We start from the raw sequence: 13,168 nt of genomic DNA, 5'->3' as shown, positions 1-13,168 counted from the left end.
CAGGGAGCAGGCAGAAGGTAAGTTTAGTCGGATGTGTCCATTTTGATCAGACACAATGAAGGTTTGCAGTATATGAGACATGAAACTATACATGTTTCTCTGGGCCTCATTTCACTCAGAGGCTGAGCAGGAGGCCGAGCCTGAGGAGGAAGAGACTGAGCAGGCAGAGGAGGATGAAGCAGGTAAGGTCAGCAGCAAATCCAAAGTACACATACAGAATAGGTACCAGTCAGACTGATTTAAGATGTTCTAGCTAATGTTCTTCATTGTTATCTATCATAGAGCCTGTCCCTCATTTCCCCTCTCCTTACTTATAACTGTGTGAGTTGAGGATGATGCTGTACTAAAACTTATCTGTCAACTTTGATTTGATTTGATTTGATTTATTCTTTCAAGCATGTAAAGACAGTTGATATGTCAACACACATAATTTCACACAAATCCACAAATGCATTATCAATTTGCTTATACCTAGTACATGCTTGAACGGAGTAGGAAGAAGTTAGACTTATCTTAACAATGTAAGGGACAACAAGACACTCAACCTAATGATGCGATAAAAATTGAAAAAATATAAAACTAATAATAAAGACAGAATGGCCAGGGAGTTGTGAGTGGTTGTTTGTCTGCGTGTTAGCCCTGCGATGGACTGGCAACCTGTCCAGGGTGTATCCTGCCTCTCGCCTGCAGCCAGCTGGGATTGGCTCCAGGCCCCCGTGACCCCATTTGGGACTAAGCGGTGTAGAAAATGCATGAATGGATGGCCAGGGAGTGATTAAAACTAACAGAAGCCAAAACAGTTTCCTGAATTAACAAAAAACACAACTGAGATTCCAGGATATAACATCCAGACACAAGTCAGGGACAGAGTCCAAAAAAACCCAAACTCATAATTGTCCACAGAAAGCAACTGAAACCATCCAGATGTGGGAAAGAGGCAGAGAAGACAGTGAACTTGAGACAGGAATCCATGAAAACAGGTGACAGAGTGTGAGAGCAGATGAACAAACAATGGGAGCAAACACAGGCCAATTGAACAATCAAATGAATGTGGGAGGACAATATATAGACGGAAAACCAAGGGATAATGGAAACAATGAGAGGTAATCATAAACCAGGGTAAAGCTGAGGCAGGTGAAGTGGCACAAATACAGGAAGTGTAACAAAGTAAAAGCACAAAACAAGAAGCGCGTCCAAAACCCTAACACCTAATTTAAATCACACCAGGACTCCAACTGAGAAAGAATCTAGATATATTGTTTACCTGCATTGTATTTTAATACTAAATGTGGAGAAAGAAGTCATCATTGTATATCAACATTATATTCACTTGCTTCCAAGTGGCCAGTAAATGAATGAAGCTTTAAAAGGTGGATTGATCTGTTGCACAGGCAGGAGCTGATCCAGTCACGCAACAAATTGTGGGTTTAATTCGAGGCAGTTTGAGGATTTACCTCTAACTTTTGAAGAAATTCGCGGATGGGAGATAGAAGTAACATACTGGTATATAACTTCTGTTTTGGGTCACATTTTACCTTTAAATGTTGTACAATGTTTAATTCATTTCTACAGTAATCATTGTATCTGTTCTGACATTCATAATCATACACATGCGCATAAATGATGTAAGATTTAGCTCTACAAGAACTTCTCAGAGGATTTAAACCCCCAAAGCTCCACCATGTTATGGATTACCGTAATGGCAAAATGTACCTATAAATTATTACTGGTAATGGTTGTCTTTACATTCATGATCATTAAGACCACGGACTTGGAAGTCCGACAGGCTCGCCAGATGGCTAAGTTGGGGATCTTTAGCTCCTCTAATTAAGGTTTAATTCAACCAAAGAGGTTAATTCTATTCCAAATGATGTTTATATGAGTTAAATGCTAATGTACAAAAGTATTCATATCCGCATTATGAAATAATGAATGTTTACATTATGTTCCACAAAACTACATTTCCCTGTAACCACAGTAGGGGGTTCTTCTTAATTCCAGTTGATAGTGTAGCTCACATTGCATGACAGGAAATTATAGTTTATTAATCAACTGCAGTGTGAGCTTTTTATTTACCGTGCCATATGAGTGGAATCAATCTTCTCAGCTAACTCTTTGCAGGAAAGCAAATGATGGTATTTTTCAAAATGTCTAACTATTTCTTTGAGTTTGTTGCCTGTGCTGTATCAATATTAACTTGGGGCTTCCTTTGATCATTCCACACCTCTTCTCTCCTCCCCTCTCATTTCTTCTCTTTGTGTTTTCATTCTTCCCATTTTCACATCTTGATATTTCTTCCTATCTTTTATGTTCTTTACACTTTTGTTCTTTAACTTCAATATTCATTTTATTCTCCTTTGAACCATATTTTCTTCCTTCCATCTTTCATTGTTCCCTCTCTTCTACCTTACTCTTTCTGTTCCGTTACTTTTTCATGTGTACTTTTCACACACCGTGACATTGACTCCTTCATTGCTCTCTGTGTTATTTTCTGTTACCACACCTCCACCTTTCACTCTGTGTTTATGCGGCTGGTCCGTCAGATGAAGATGCCCAGGAGGAAGGTGAGAAACTGTATAAGTGTGGTTCTCTGAGGTGGTAAAACTCCTCAAACCCAGCACCATGTTGGCTGACTCACACATTTTATTTCACAATTAATTATCTAACATATTCACATTAAATCTCCTCTTGTACATTGCTCTTGACCTGACTGTTTTAACAGTATTCTTGCAAAACAAAATATTGAATAATCTTTGGAGTAATTTGATCACATAAATGATTAAATGGCCACACTTTTCAGTCGCCCCTATTTTTTAGAGAATATTTTTGAATGGCTTAATAAAAATTGTCAAAATGTAATAGTGAACATGTGCAGTGTAACAGAGAATTGATAAAGAAGGTGTGTTTAGGTGATAAACATTATGTCCCGTCCTTTTTTAAACAACTAATAAAAATTGTTTTATTTTATGTTGCCTTTTCTTTTCTTGCTTGCTGTGGTCTCAGTCACATTATTAACAGCTTTTAGATTTTTAAATGGCCCTTTCACACATTTGAGGGCCCCCATTTGTTGTTTTTTTTATTATTGTTATTATTATTTGCTCATCTGTCTTTCTCTCATCAACAGAGGAGGAACGACCCAAACCAAAGTATGTTGATTCACTTTATTTCATTGTATTTGGTTGCAGTAGTTCTTGTTTTCTGTTTAAATGTCATTTTCACCAATCATATTTTAATCTTTTAATTATTCTTTCAAAATTCTATCAATGAACTTTTATGCTTTCTTCTTTTCACCAGACCGATGGCACCTCAACTTGCTCCTCCAAAGATTCCTGAGGGAGACAGGGTGGATTTTGATGTACGTTTTGGTAAAAAAAAAGATTAAGTAGATTAATTTCTTTTATATTTCTGTTTGTTTTTGAAGCTGTGTCATAAGGGAACCACAACTGTCAGCGCTGTAATGTGTAAAGTCAGTTCAGTTAACCTGAACAAAGTGTAAACCCTGCATATATAGGAGATACACATCTGTTTTGCAAGCTGTCTCTGACAGTTGTCTATGCAGTAGAATTACCCTTGATCAGGTTCAGTCTGGGTTCAGGTCCAAATAGTCTACTGAATCTGGGCTGAACAGCAAAGTGATCACCTTAACTAACATGGATTCTGAGCTTACATCTGTCAAGCTGCTAGGTTTGATCATAACGCTCTTAAAGAATCCTCAGAACTTGAATGGTCTCAAGGGGCAGGTGTTTGCCTGACTCTGCTCATTATTAAGTGGCAAAGCACAAAATATTCAATACTATGTCTTCCTGCTCTAAGTTCATATATGGTGTTATTTAAGGATCAGTACTTGGACCACTTTTGTTCTGCATATACAGTACATTCTTTAAAATACTGCAAACGATCATTTCTATGCCATTCCCATCTCATTTTGTCCAATACAGACACAGAAATCCTTGCAATGTACAGATTTTCAAACTTAATCAGAGGAAGTGGGAGCCAATTAAATGGTTGTAAATGGATGTTAAAAGATCCTATGCAGATATAAGGTCTGGATACACACATAATCCAAAAAATGTATCATGGTAAAATAATATGTATCAGTGTATTCATTGTCTGTGATATCCACATGAAAATAAGCTCTCTCTTTTCCCACCAGGACATCCACAGAAAGCGTATGGAGAAGGACTTAGTGGAGCTGCATACCCTGATCGATGCCCATTTTGAGCAGAGGAAAAGAGATGAGGAAGAACTGATCGGCCTCAAAGAGCGAATTGTAAGTTCACTTTGCAACTAACATCTGTGCAGAAACATGAGTGGGACATTATGCACCTGTGAGTGGAAATAGACAGTGGAGCTTATATTAACAACATTTAGTTAAGCATTTATGAAAATGTAGTTGCAGTAGCTACATTTACCTAATAAGTTGTTTTAAAATGTTTCATGGCTTCTTTGCTTTTCATCAGGAACACCGTCGATCAGAGAGAGCTGAGATCCAGAGGGTTAGAGCAGAGAAGGAGAAGGACAGACAAAACAGGATTGCTGTAATGCACGCACAGACACACACACACACACACACACAGTTATAACCCAGCCTACACACTATTATTTAATAAGGTTATAAACAACTCAACTTTATTCAATTATTTCATTATTATTAATATTTTGTAGGTTGTATATCAAAGGTGCAATGCCTGTGCAACTGTTATATAAGTTTGTTTTTAATCAACCTATGAATTACTATGTCCATCCATTTACTGTATATATTATTCAATAAAGTGTATAAAAAGCTATATAAGCTCTTTAATAAAGTCTACAACAGTATAAAACTCCCCTCCTGGTGCTCAAATAATCAGTTCACAGTGGCGGCTGTGACCAAGGAGGTAGAGTGGGTCGCCTCCTAACTGCAAGGTTGGCAGTTCGATTCCCAGCTTCTCCAGTCCACATATCCAAGTGTCCTTGAGCAAGACACTGAACCCCCACACACCGGTGTGTGAATGTGAGGGCGTTTGGGAGTGCGAATGGGCGAACACTTTGAGTGTACTGCAATGCATAGAAAAGTGCTATACAAAGACCGTTTAGCATGTAAACATGGTTTTCTGGCTCCTTATCACACCATTCATTTTCATCTGTCAGGAGGAGCGTCACAGAAAAGAAGAAGAAGAGGCCAAGAGGAAGGCTGATGATGAGGCCAAGAAGAAGAAGGTGCTGTCTGGCATGGGAGCAAACTTTGGAGGCTTCCTGGCCAAGGTCAGACACATGCTACTCTTCTCAGGACTCAAGATGATGAGGAAATGATGACATAGAGGGTCACTGTGAACTGTGTATGTGTTCCTTCCCAGGCTGAGTCGAGGAGGGGTAAGCGTCTCACAGGCAAAGAGATCAAGAGGAAAACCTTGGGCGAGAGACGACAGCCATTAGCCATTGACAATATGAGGGAGGATGCACTCAGGTATGTCTCCTCCAAACACAGTGTTTCCCACAGTTCCAGTGGTGTTAGACCATTAAAGCATCTTCAGAGTGGGTTCTGGTAACCTGAAAGGTGACTGAACAAATCCATTTATAGGTTTATATCCTATTGTAGAGTTTGTTAACAAATGGCAAGGATAAATTCCAGCTCGGCTTTACAAATTAACCATTCACTAAACCCTTACCCTGAACAGAAATTATCCAATCATTGCAAAATCAGTGAAGCTAAATCTGCCAGCAGCAGTTGTTACTTTAGCTGACTAAACTGATAGTCAAAAGGCAAAGTCAGGTCAAATTTATTTATAAGCAAAACAAACAATAGGAGTCGACCAAAGTGCTGTACATCAGTGAGTAAAAATGACAAATACAAAACAAGTAAACATCATAAATATAAGAAGTGAGTAGCAAGATTTAAACCTAGCCAGGTTTAAAGGCCAAAGAATAAAAATGGGTTTTTAGATGCGACTTAAACATTTTCAAATGTGGGACCCATTACACAAAAGGCATGAGCTCTTCTAAGTCTAAGTCTGGACTTCAGAATAACCCGAAGCATTTGGTCTGGGGACCTGAGAGCCCTGCCAAGAGTGTGGAGATGCATAAGCTCAGAGATGTACAGTGGAGCTAACCCGTGTAGTACTTAAAAACAAACAACAAAAGCGTAAACTCATTTCTGAATTGAACTGGAAGCCAGTGAAGAGATTCAAGTATGGGATAAATGTGGCCATATTCATGTGCTCCCGTTAGGAGACTAGCAGCACCATTTTGAGTGAGCTGCAAACGGGACAGTAAAGAATTCCTGTGAACAAGGAATTACAGTAATCAAGTCGTGATAAGATGAATTCATAAATTACTTTTCAAAAGTAAGGTTTGACTTTGGCTAAAACTTTGAACTGAAAAAACCTAGATTTGATGACTGAGTTAATTTTGTCCATCAAATTTAAATTTGCTGTCAAATAAAACTCCCAAATTCCTAGTACAAGGTTTACAATAGGAAATCAGTGAAGAAAAACAGTTATCATGAGTGGTGACAGGCTCAAATGCCACAATCTCAGTGTTCTGTCATTTAGATTAAGAAAGTTCAAAGACGTCCATGCTTTAATGTCCTCTAAACAAGCCAAAAAAACTTTACGATATTCTATGACATGCAGCCTCAGTGGCAAATTCATTTGAGTTTTGTATGCAAAGCAGTGAAAAGAGATGTCATACTTATTAGAAATAGATCCTAAAGGGAGAATGTAGCTAAGAACAGACCCCTGAGGCTCCCCACAACTAAGCACAGCTGAGGGGGATGAAAAACCTCCGAGGCTGACTGAGAAGGTCCTATTTAATCAAATAGGAGTTAAACCAGTTTAATCCAGTACCTGTTATACCACAACACATTTCAAGTCAGGAAATAAGAATCGTGTGATCTACAGTATTGAATGCAGCACTAAGATCTAAAAGCGCTAAAATAGCAGAGTCTCCTGAATCAGTCGTTAATAGCAGATCACTAAAAGCGTCAGTATTGTGGAATGCTTTAAAACCAGACCAAAACTTTTCAAAGATAGCATTTGCATTGAGAAGGACTGCAACAGAAGAAAGAACGACTCTCTTGAGAACTTTGAGAAGGAAAAGCATTTTATACATTAGACTAAAATGAGATAGAACAGTAGGTGCCCTAGTAACAAACTGCACTTTCACATACATTTTAGAAAATATAAATTAGGCTGCTAATAATGAGTCCCAGTTCTTTTCTAAATGTTCGTCTTTGTGTTTCTAAGGGAACGGGCCCAGGAGATGTGGGACTGGATCTACCATCTGGAGTCGGAGAAGTTTGACTACATGGAGCATCTGAAACACCAGAAATATGAGGTAGTACTGTGACTGAAATGATCTAGTATTCAAACTGTACCTACCGATACTTAAAGCACTGATCACTTTCATAATGTTATATTTTCTCCCTAATATCTTAAATTTATTTTTGTTTTTCTCCTGCAGATCATTGTGCTCCTGAACAGAATCCAACATGCTCAGAAATTGTGAGTACTTACATAATGCAAAATCTGATAAACAGCACATCCGCGGTGTATGTATTTTGCCTCTTGCACCCTTTCTTAATTCGATTATGTTTCCCCTTCTCTCCCTCCTACAGTAAAAAGGGCCACGGGAAAGGGAAGGTGGGTGGTCGCTGGAAGTAAAATGGGAAAATAATAAAAAGAGGGGGAAAAACAGAGGGATGGCACATTTCTCCTTCAGGGTCTTCTAGCGACAGAGCCACTCTACAGGCCAAGTTATGCTTCTTGACAAGTGCTATTGATAATAAAATCACACGCACTGAGTTTTGACTTGAGTTTGGTCTCTTTTCCATTTTTATTTGGTTTTAGTTTTGAAGTTGTGGATATATACAACATGCAAGCCCAGGTCATCTAAATCAAGATGGGGATTTTTTTTCTTTATCTATTGTGTATTGATGACAACAGTGTTACTCATTGCTCTGCGCTCTGGTTCTATATTATGTGATGACATGAGGACTCTCAAACTGCAGCCCATTGACACCTGCTTTGAATTTGAATTTTTTTTAATTGTAATCACCAGATTTTACAGCAAAAACTATCTCTAAAAATATCAACAGCTGTTTTGCATGTTTGCCAAAAGGCTCTCAAATGGGGGTTTGTCTTTCTGGGTGTTAAGAAATCGCAGGTGGGCGCACACCAAAAGAGGAGCTAACGTTGAATGAATCAGACTCATTTGGAAACACACACAAGTGCTCGGACACCAGCAAGGCTAACTAAACTCGGATTAGCAAGACAGGGAGGTGACATACAGTATAAAGTACAAGATGGGCAGTTTTTTGACAGGGCATGAAAAGTGGGAACCACTGATCCAAAGCATAAGGACTACAAACTGCAAATATGAATGTTCTGTGGTCTTAGTAATGTATTATAAGTAAGAGGAGCCACTCAAATGTTTAAAAATTAATATTGAAAGATAACTTCACAGTCCCCGCGACCCCGTTTAGGGATTATGTGGTAGAAAATGACTGAATGAATGAATGAATGAATGAACTTCACAGTTTTTCATTTCAGTCTTTGATCAATAGTCAGGTGCCCATATAAAAAAATAAAAGAAAAGAACATTTATTTATATAGCACTTTAAAAACATCCAGTTGACCAAAGTACTTTACATGGGCAGAATAAGATCACAATAAATATGCAGACAATACCAGACACTCCAAACAGAATCCCCTGAGGAGCCACAAAGAGACAGACCAATCATTAGTAAAGACATGAAACTAAACACAGCAAACTTTTTGGGAAAAATAAGGGTAGACTGGAAGATGAGGGAGTCATCAGGGTAAACAAGAAGAAACCATAAAGAAAAGGGCACATACAAAAGAATATACATACCGACACTGCAACAACAGTTTAGTATTACTCAAACACAATGAACTGGCATGTCTTTCTAGTTTTCTTTCTTATAGAGTGGACAAAATACTAGGAACACCCTCACAGCGTTACTTCTCAGACACTGATGTACTACATTGAATCTGACCATGACAGAACAAAATGAGACGCTGTTGTCCAGACATACTAGAAGTGACAAACTGTGGAAGAAGTGGTTACATTCACATGACCTATGAAGTGGCTTAAGTTAATTTAAGTACATTTTTTTTCCCCTCCAAGTGACTCAGAGCTTATCTTCTCACAGATGTGTGAACATCTTAGCCACTTCTATAGTATATGCTCCTAGATATGATTCGTATCTAATCCATGACTATGTGCCTGCAGTCAGAACTGGAAATGGAATGAAATGGAGTTCATGTGGTCTTTTTGCTCGTCTCACTCCTCGGCACATATCACCTATAGTCATCATTCAGTGTCCGCACCAGGAAAAATAAACACGGAAGAGGGCAACAAACAATGACAGGTTGGTGGAGAGATGAGGATGCTTCACATTTGATGAATATTTATGAAGAACTTTCTGTTCAAGACAAAGGGAAAGGAGGATGTTGTAACCAGGTGTTTTTTTTTTTGTCCATCACATTATTCTTGTACACATGTGACTCAGATATCAGTTTAGAAGCTCAATGGCATTCCCACTGCAGTCAGATACATGTCACTTACAAACCTGAACGTAAATCATCAACAACAACAAAATCGGAATCGAGCTTTTAGGCCTGTGATGACAGGTGATGGTTTACAGCTGGAGGAGACAAACAAGGTAAAGAAAAACTGCTGGAGTACCCTTCACTGAGTTTGAATATGTGACTCATTTAACCGGTCAGTCATATAACTGTGCAGTCTGAGTACGCATGAGCTAGTGCACAAACATTCACATCCGCTGTGAATAGGTTTGTATAATCTCAGTGTGTTGCAAGCGCACATAATGTTTTTCAATGCATTCCTATGGTTTGTATTCATTACAGTATAAAGGGCACATAGTCATGCAGAGAACCCAAAAATGAAACATTACAAAATAAACACTGGTGTGAAACTGACACATTAACACATTTGTGTTTAGCGAATGGGGGCCTTGAGAGCCGTATCCACCTCGTCTTCAGGCTGCAGCGTGTGCCAGTGGGCTACAGGACGCCTGGGATTGGCCAGCATGTCTGACCAGTGGCGCAGGCCGAGGCCTGAGGCGCCATAGCCGATCCAACACTTGCCAATGGGGTCGTTGCTGCCTACCTTGTCGTAGTCGTACACAGTGATCAGCAGCTGGACTTTCTGTGTGTGGAGCAGAGGACAAGTTAGACCAAATTCTTCTAATGTAAAGGTCAGTTCCAGTCATTTGATATGATGTTTCCACAAATAGCACAGTGACATTTTTGAAAATTATACTACTCCTAATTTGTGGTTGAAATATCACTAATTTTCAGAGGTTTAACCTGCAGGTCACAAGATGACTCTTGCCACTCCTCCTGAAAAGTCCATTCTCAGCACTCAGCGCGTTTCCACAAATCGCTTACTGTATGCACTTTACATACTGGAGCTTGATTGGCTTCCAGACTAGATTTAAGGTGATCACAGAGAAACTTTGACCTGAATATGAAAACAGATGTGAATGTCTGTGCAGCATTTCATGGCGGTCCAACCCAGAGCTCCCTTTAGCACACAGTTTACCTTAGTTTGACTTTATCTCTTGTCATCATTTTGCTAATGATGACAGTTTAATGCATTTGTCAGATCAGGGTAATTTCAAATGTGTCTACTTTGCACAGCTGCATTAGCCAAATCAAATCATTTTTAGACCAGACTTAGTTTTCTCAAAGGCCATTTGTTGATTCTTCCTGTCCTGATTTGTTTCTCTTTATTTTTATTCTTTTACTAACTTTGCTTGTCTTTCATTGATTTACATTTTCATAGGCTTCTGTTATACAGTATATATTTATATTTGCACTTTGAGAAGCACTTTGGAACCCAGATTTTACAAAGTAGCCCGCTGTGCATATAAAGACTTTCTTTATTTATTATTTGTCAGGAGAAATGTCAGTTTTAAAAATCCATAAACATGAACTTCATGGCTCTGGATAAACAGTCAGGGCATCACTGAAGTTAGCAGCTTTCATCCTCTGAGCACCATGAATGTCTGGACACAACCTTCCATGGCAGTCTTACCAATTGTTTAGATATTTCAGGGAAAATTTGTGATGATATGTTTAAATGATAAGAGCATATACACTGGGTGCTCTCCATGGAAAACACAAAATATCATGCACATAATAAAAGCCTAAAGTCATTCAATTCAACCGTCTGCTGTAAACATCTGGTTCACACACCTGGATCTGGGAGAAGGGGATCTCAAAGCTGAAGCTCTCATTGAAGTAAGGATTCAGAGTGTTTTGCTTCACTGACGTCTTCTTCTTTTTGATTCGCTTCCCGTTGTGCTGCAGCACCACCTTAACGAAGGGATCTGGACAAATGGTATCAGACAGTAGATCAGAAGGGATGGGCCTACCATAACTGTCATCCATTACCTGACTCACTATATGTGTTCACCTGACAGTCCTCCCACATCCATCTTCTTCAGGTTCTTGGCTTCCATGATGTTAACTGTTAGCTTACCAGCTGTGGGGACGTAGCGAAGGGAAATACAGATATCACCCAGTTTCTCTTGCTGTGAGGGGGGAAACACATATCATATGAGCAGTGCTTTGGTTGCTTCATTGTTGATAAAGCCTGTTATACTCCTAATATGTTTCTTGGATGCCAAAATAAAAATCATGTACCTCCTCTTTCTCCCCGCAAACCAAATCTTTCCATTCGTGTATTGGCTGTCCGAGGTCTATGGTGTTCATGGGGATCTTGATCTCACCAATGACGTCGTGTTTACCAAAACGGTCAAAGTCAAAAACCTGCAGCACCAGAGTCTTAGCACCCAACTCAGTATAGGGTATCTGGAGAGGGAGGGTATTTAATAAAGCAAAGTGCTTTAGAGTGTGTTTAGGGGAAATCTGATGCTCGTGCTGAATGGTTTAAAAATGCTACTGAACCTGTTGTTGTTTGACCTAATTTCCAGTATCAGTGTACAGACCTTAAAGGTGAAGGTCTCGTTGAAGATAGGACACAGGTTCTTTCGCTGAACTTTAGTCTCAAACTTCTTCTTCTTGTCAGGCAGCATGTAAACTTTGACATAAGGGTCTGAGGTCCCACCCATGTCCATAGCTGCGAGGTCCTGAGCCTGGAGGATGCCGACTATCAGCTTGAAGAGGAGGGGGACAGTGGCAGATTAGTTGAACTGTAAAGTTAGAGGCATTGTTGGCTTCCAAACTGTGAAAGTGAGCAAGCTCTTCATATATATCACTATTGTTATTGCTCAGTTGTATGCGCCTGCATACCTGGTTTTCAGTAAAGTTGTAGTCCACTGTGTACTCCAGTTTGCCAAAGTACTCCTTCTCTTCCTCTACCTTCACTTCTTCTCCTTCCTGGAAGACACAATGTTTCGTACCGTTGACAATGTTATTATACGGCAGCAATTCATATTCATTCTGCTGTGCTGGGCTGTCTCACAAAGCACTGTGATTCCCGCTGTAAGGCCAATACAATCAGTTCAAAAGGAACCAATTTAGAGAAATCTTATAAATAAATAATCAATTCAAGAGGAGTTATTCAAAAGAACCTAATTAAAATTAAGACTGCTCCTCTTATAGAACAAAATATCAGGACAATCAAATGTGGACTATTAAATATCAGTTCTTTCTCATCCAAAACTCTGTTAGTGAATGATTTGATAAGTGAACTTCACATTGATTTATTGTGTCTTTCTGAAACTTGGTTACACCAGGAAGAATATGTCAAATGTCTAAATGAATCCACCCCACCTAGCCACAGTAACTGTCACATCCCTAGAAAAACTCTGACATTGTGCTTGGGCCTGAAAACCTTAGAAATCTGCTGTCTAATCATATAGTTACTCTAGATGAAATACCTCTGGCCTCCAGTACTGCTATGAGGAACCTTGGAGTCATTTTTGATGATAGGATATCTCCTTTAAATCACACATAAACCAAGTCTCCTTTAACCTTTGTAATATCACCTAAATCAGGAATATCCTGTCTCAAAGTGATGGTGAAAAACTGGTCCATGCACTTGTTACTTCCAGGCTGGACAACTGTAACTCTTTACTATCAGGATGTCCTAATAATTCCCTAAAAAGCCTCCAGTTAATCCAAAATGCTGCAGCCAGAGTACTGACAGGAACTAGCAAGAAATAGATTCTTGCTGA

At 39.2% G+C, this 13,168-nt stretch overlaps 2 protein-coding genes across 3 annotated transcripts in view; one reads left to right on the top strand and one right to left on the bottom strand.

The window, feature by feature from the left end:
- The window catches only part of tnnt1 (troponin T type 1 (skeletal, slow)), a 13,026-nt gene extending 5,301 nt beyond the window's left edge, over positions 1 to 7,725 (top strand). Inside the window, exons 3-14 of one of the 2 annotated variants that reach the window (XM_020585963.1) lie at positions 4 to 17; positions 120 to 182; positions 2,544 to 2,564; positions 3,125 to 3,146; positions 3,295 to 3,355; positions 4,154 to 4,270; positions 4,461 to 4,538; positions 5,131 to 5,244; positions 5,337 to 5,446; positions 7,224 to 7,314; positions 7,441 to 7,481; positions 7,595 to 7,725. In XM_020585963.1, the coding sequence (XP_020441619.1) occupies positions 4 to 17; positions 120 to 182; positions 2,544 to 2,564; positions 3,125 to 3,146; positions 3,295 to 3,355; positions 4,154 to 4,270; positions 4,461 to 4,538; positions 5,131 to 5,244; positions 5,337 to 5,446; positions 7,224 to 7,314; positions 7,441 to 7,481; positions 7,595 to 7,640 (778 nt within the window). In that variant the 3' untranslated portion in view covers positions 7,641 to 7,725. The remainder of the gene's footprint in view (positions 1 to 3; positions 18 to 119; positions 183 to 2,543; positions 2,565 to 3,124; positions 3,147 to 3,294; positions 3,356 to 4,153; positions 4,271 to 4,460; positions 4,539 to 5,130; positions 5,245 to 5,336; positions 5,447 to 7,223; positions 7,315 to 7,440; positions 7,482 to 7,594) is intronic. The other variant, XM_020585964.1, reaches the window with a different exon arrangement.
- Positions 7,726 to 9,960: 2,235 nt separating this feature from the next.
- Positions 9,961 to 13,168, bottom strand: part of syt5a (synaptotagmin Va) — a 5,226-nt gene continuing 2,018 nt past the window's right edge. Inside the window, exons 4-9 of the mRNA XM_020585962.1 lie at positions 12,282 to 12,368; positions 11,978 to 12,145; positions 11,673 to 11,840; positions 11,443 to 11,560; positions 11,223 to 11,356; positions 9,961 to 10,170 (exon numbers count right to left, since the gene is read on the bottom strand). Coding sequence (XP_020441618.1) covers positions 9,961 to 10,170; positions 11,223 to 11,356; positions 11,443 to 11,560; positions 11,673 to 11,840; positions 11,978 to 12,145; positions 12,282 to 12,368 — 885 coding nt within the window. The remainder of the gene's footprint in view (positions 10,171 to 11,222; positions 11,357 to 11,442; positions 11,561 to 11,672; positions 11,841 to 11,977; positions 12,146 to 12,281; positions 12,369 to 13,168) is intronic.

Source organism: Monopterus albus, unplaced genomic scaffold (genome assembly GCF_001952655.1).
Source record: "Monopterus albus unplaced genomic scaffold, M_albus_1.0 scaffold389.1, whole genome shotgun sequence".
Taxonomy (NCBI): domain Eukaryota; kingdom Metazoa; phylum Chordata; class Actinopteri; order Synbranchiformes; family Synbranchidae; genus Monopterus; species Monopterus albus.
The sequence above is the reverse complement of the archived record's forward strand: the minus strand, read 5'-3'. Positions and strand labels throughout refer to the sequence as shown.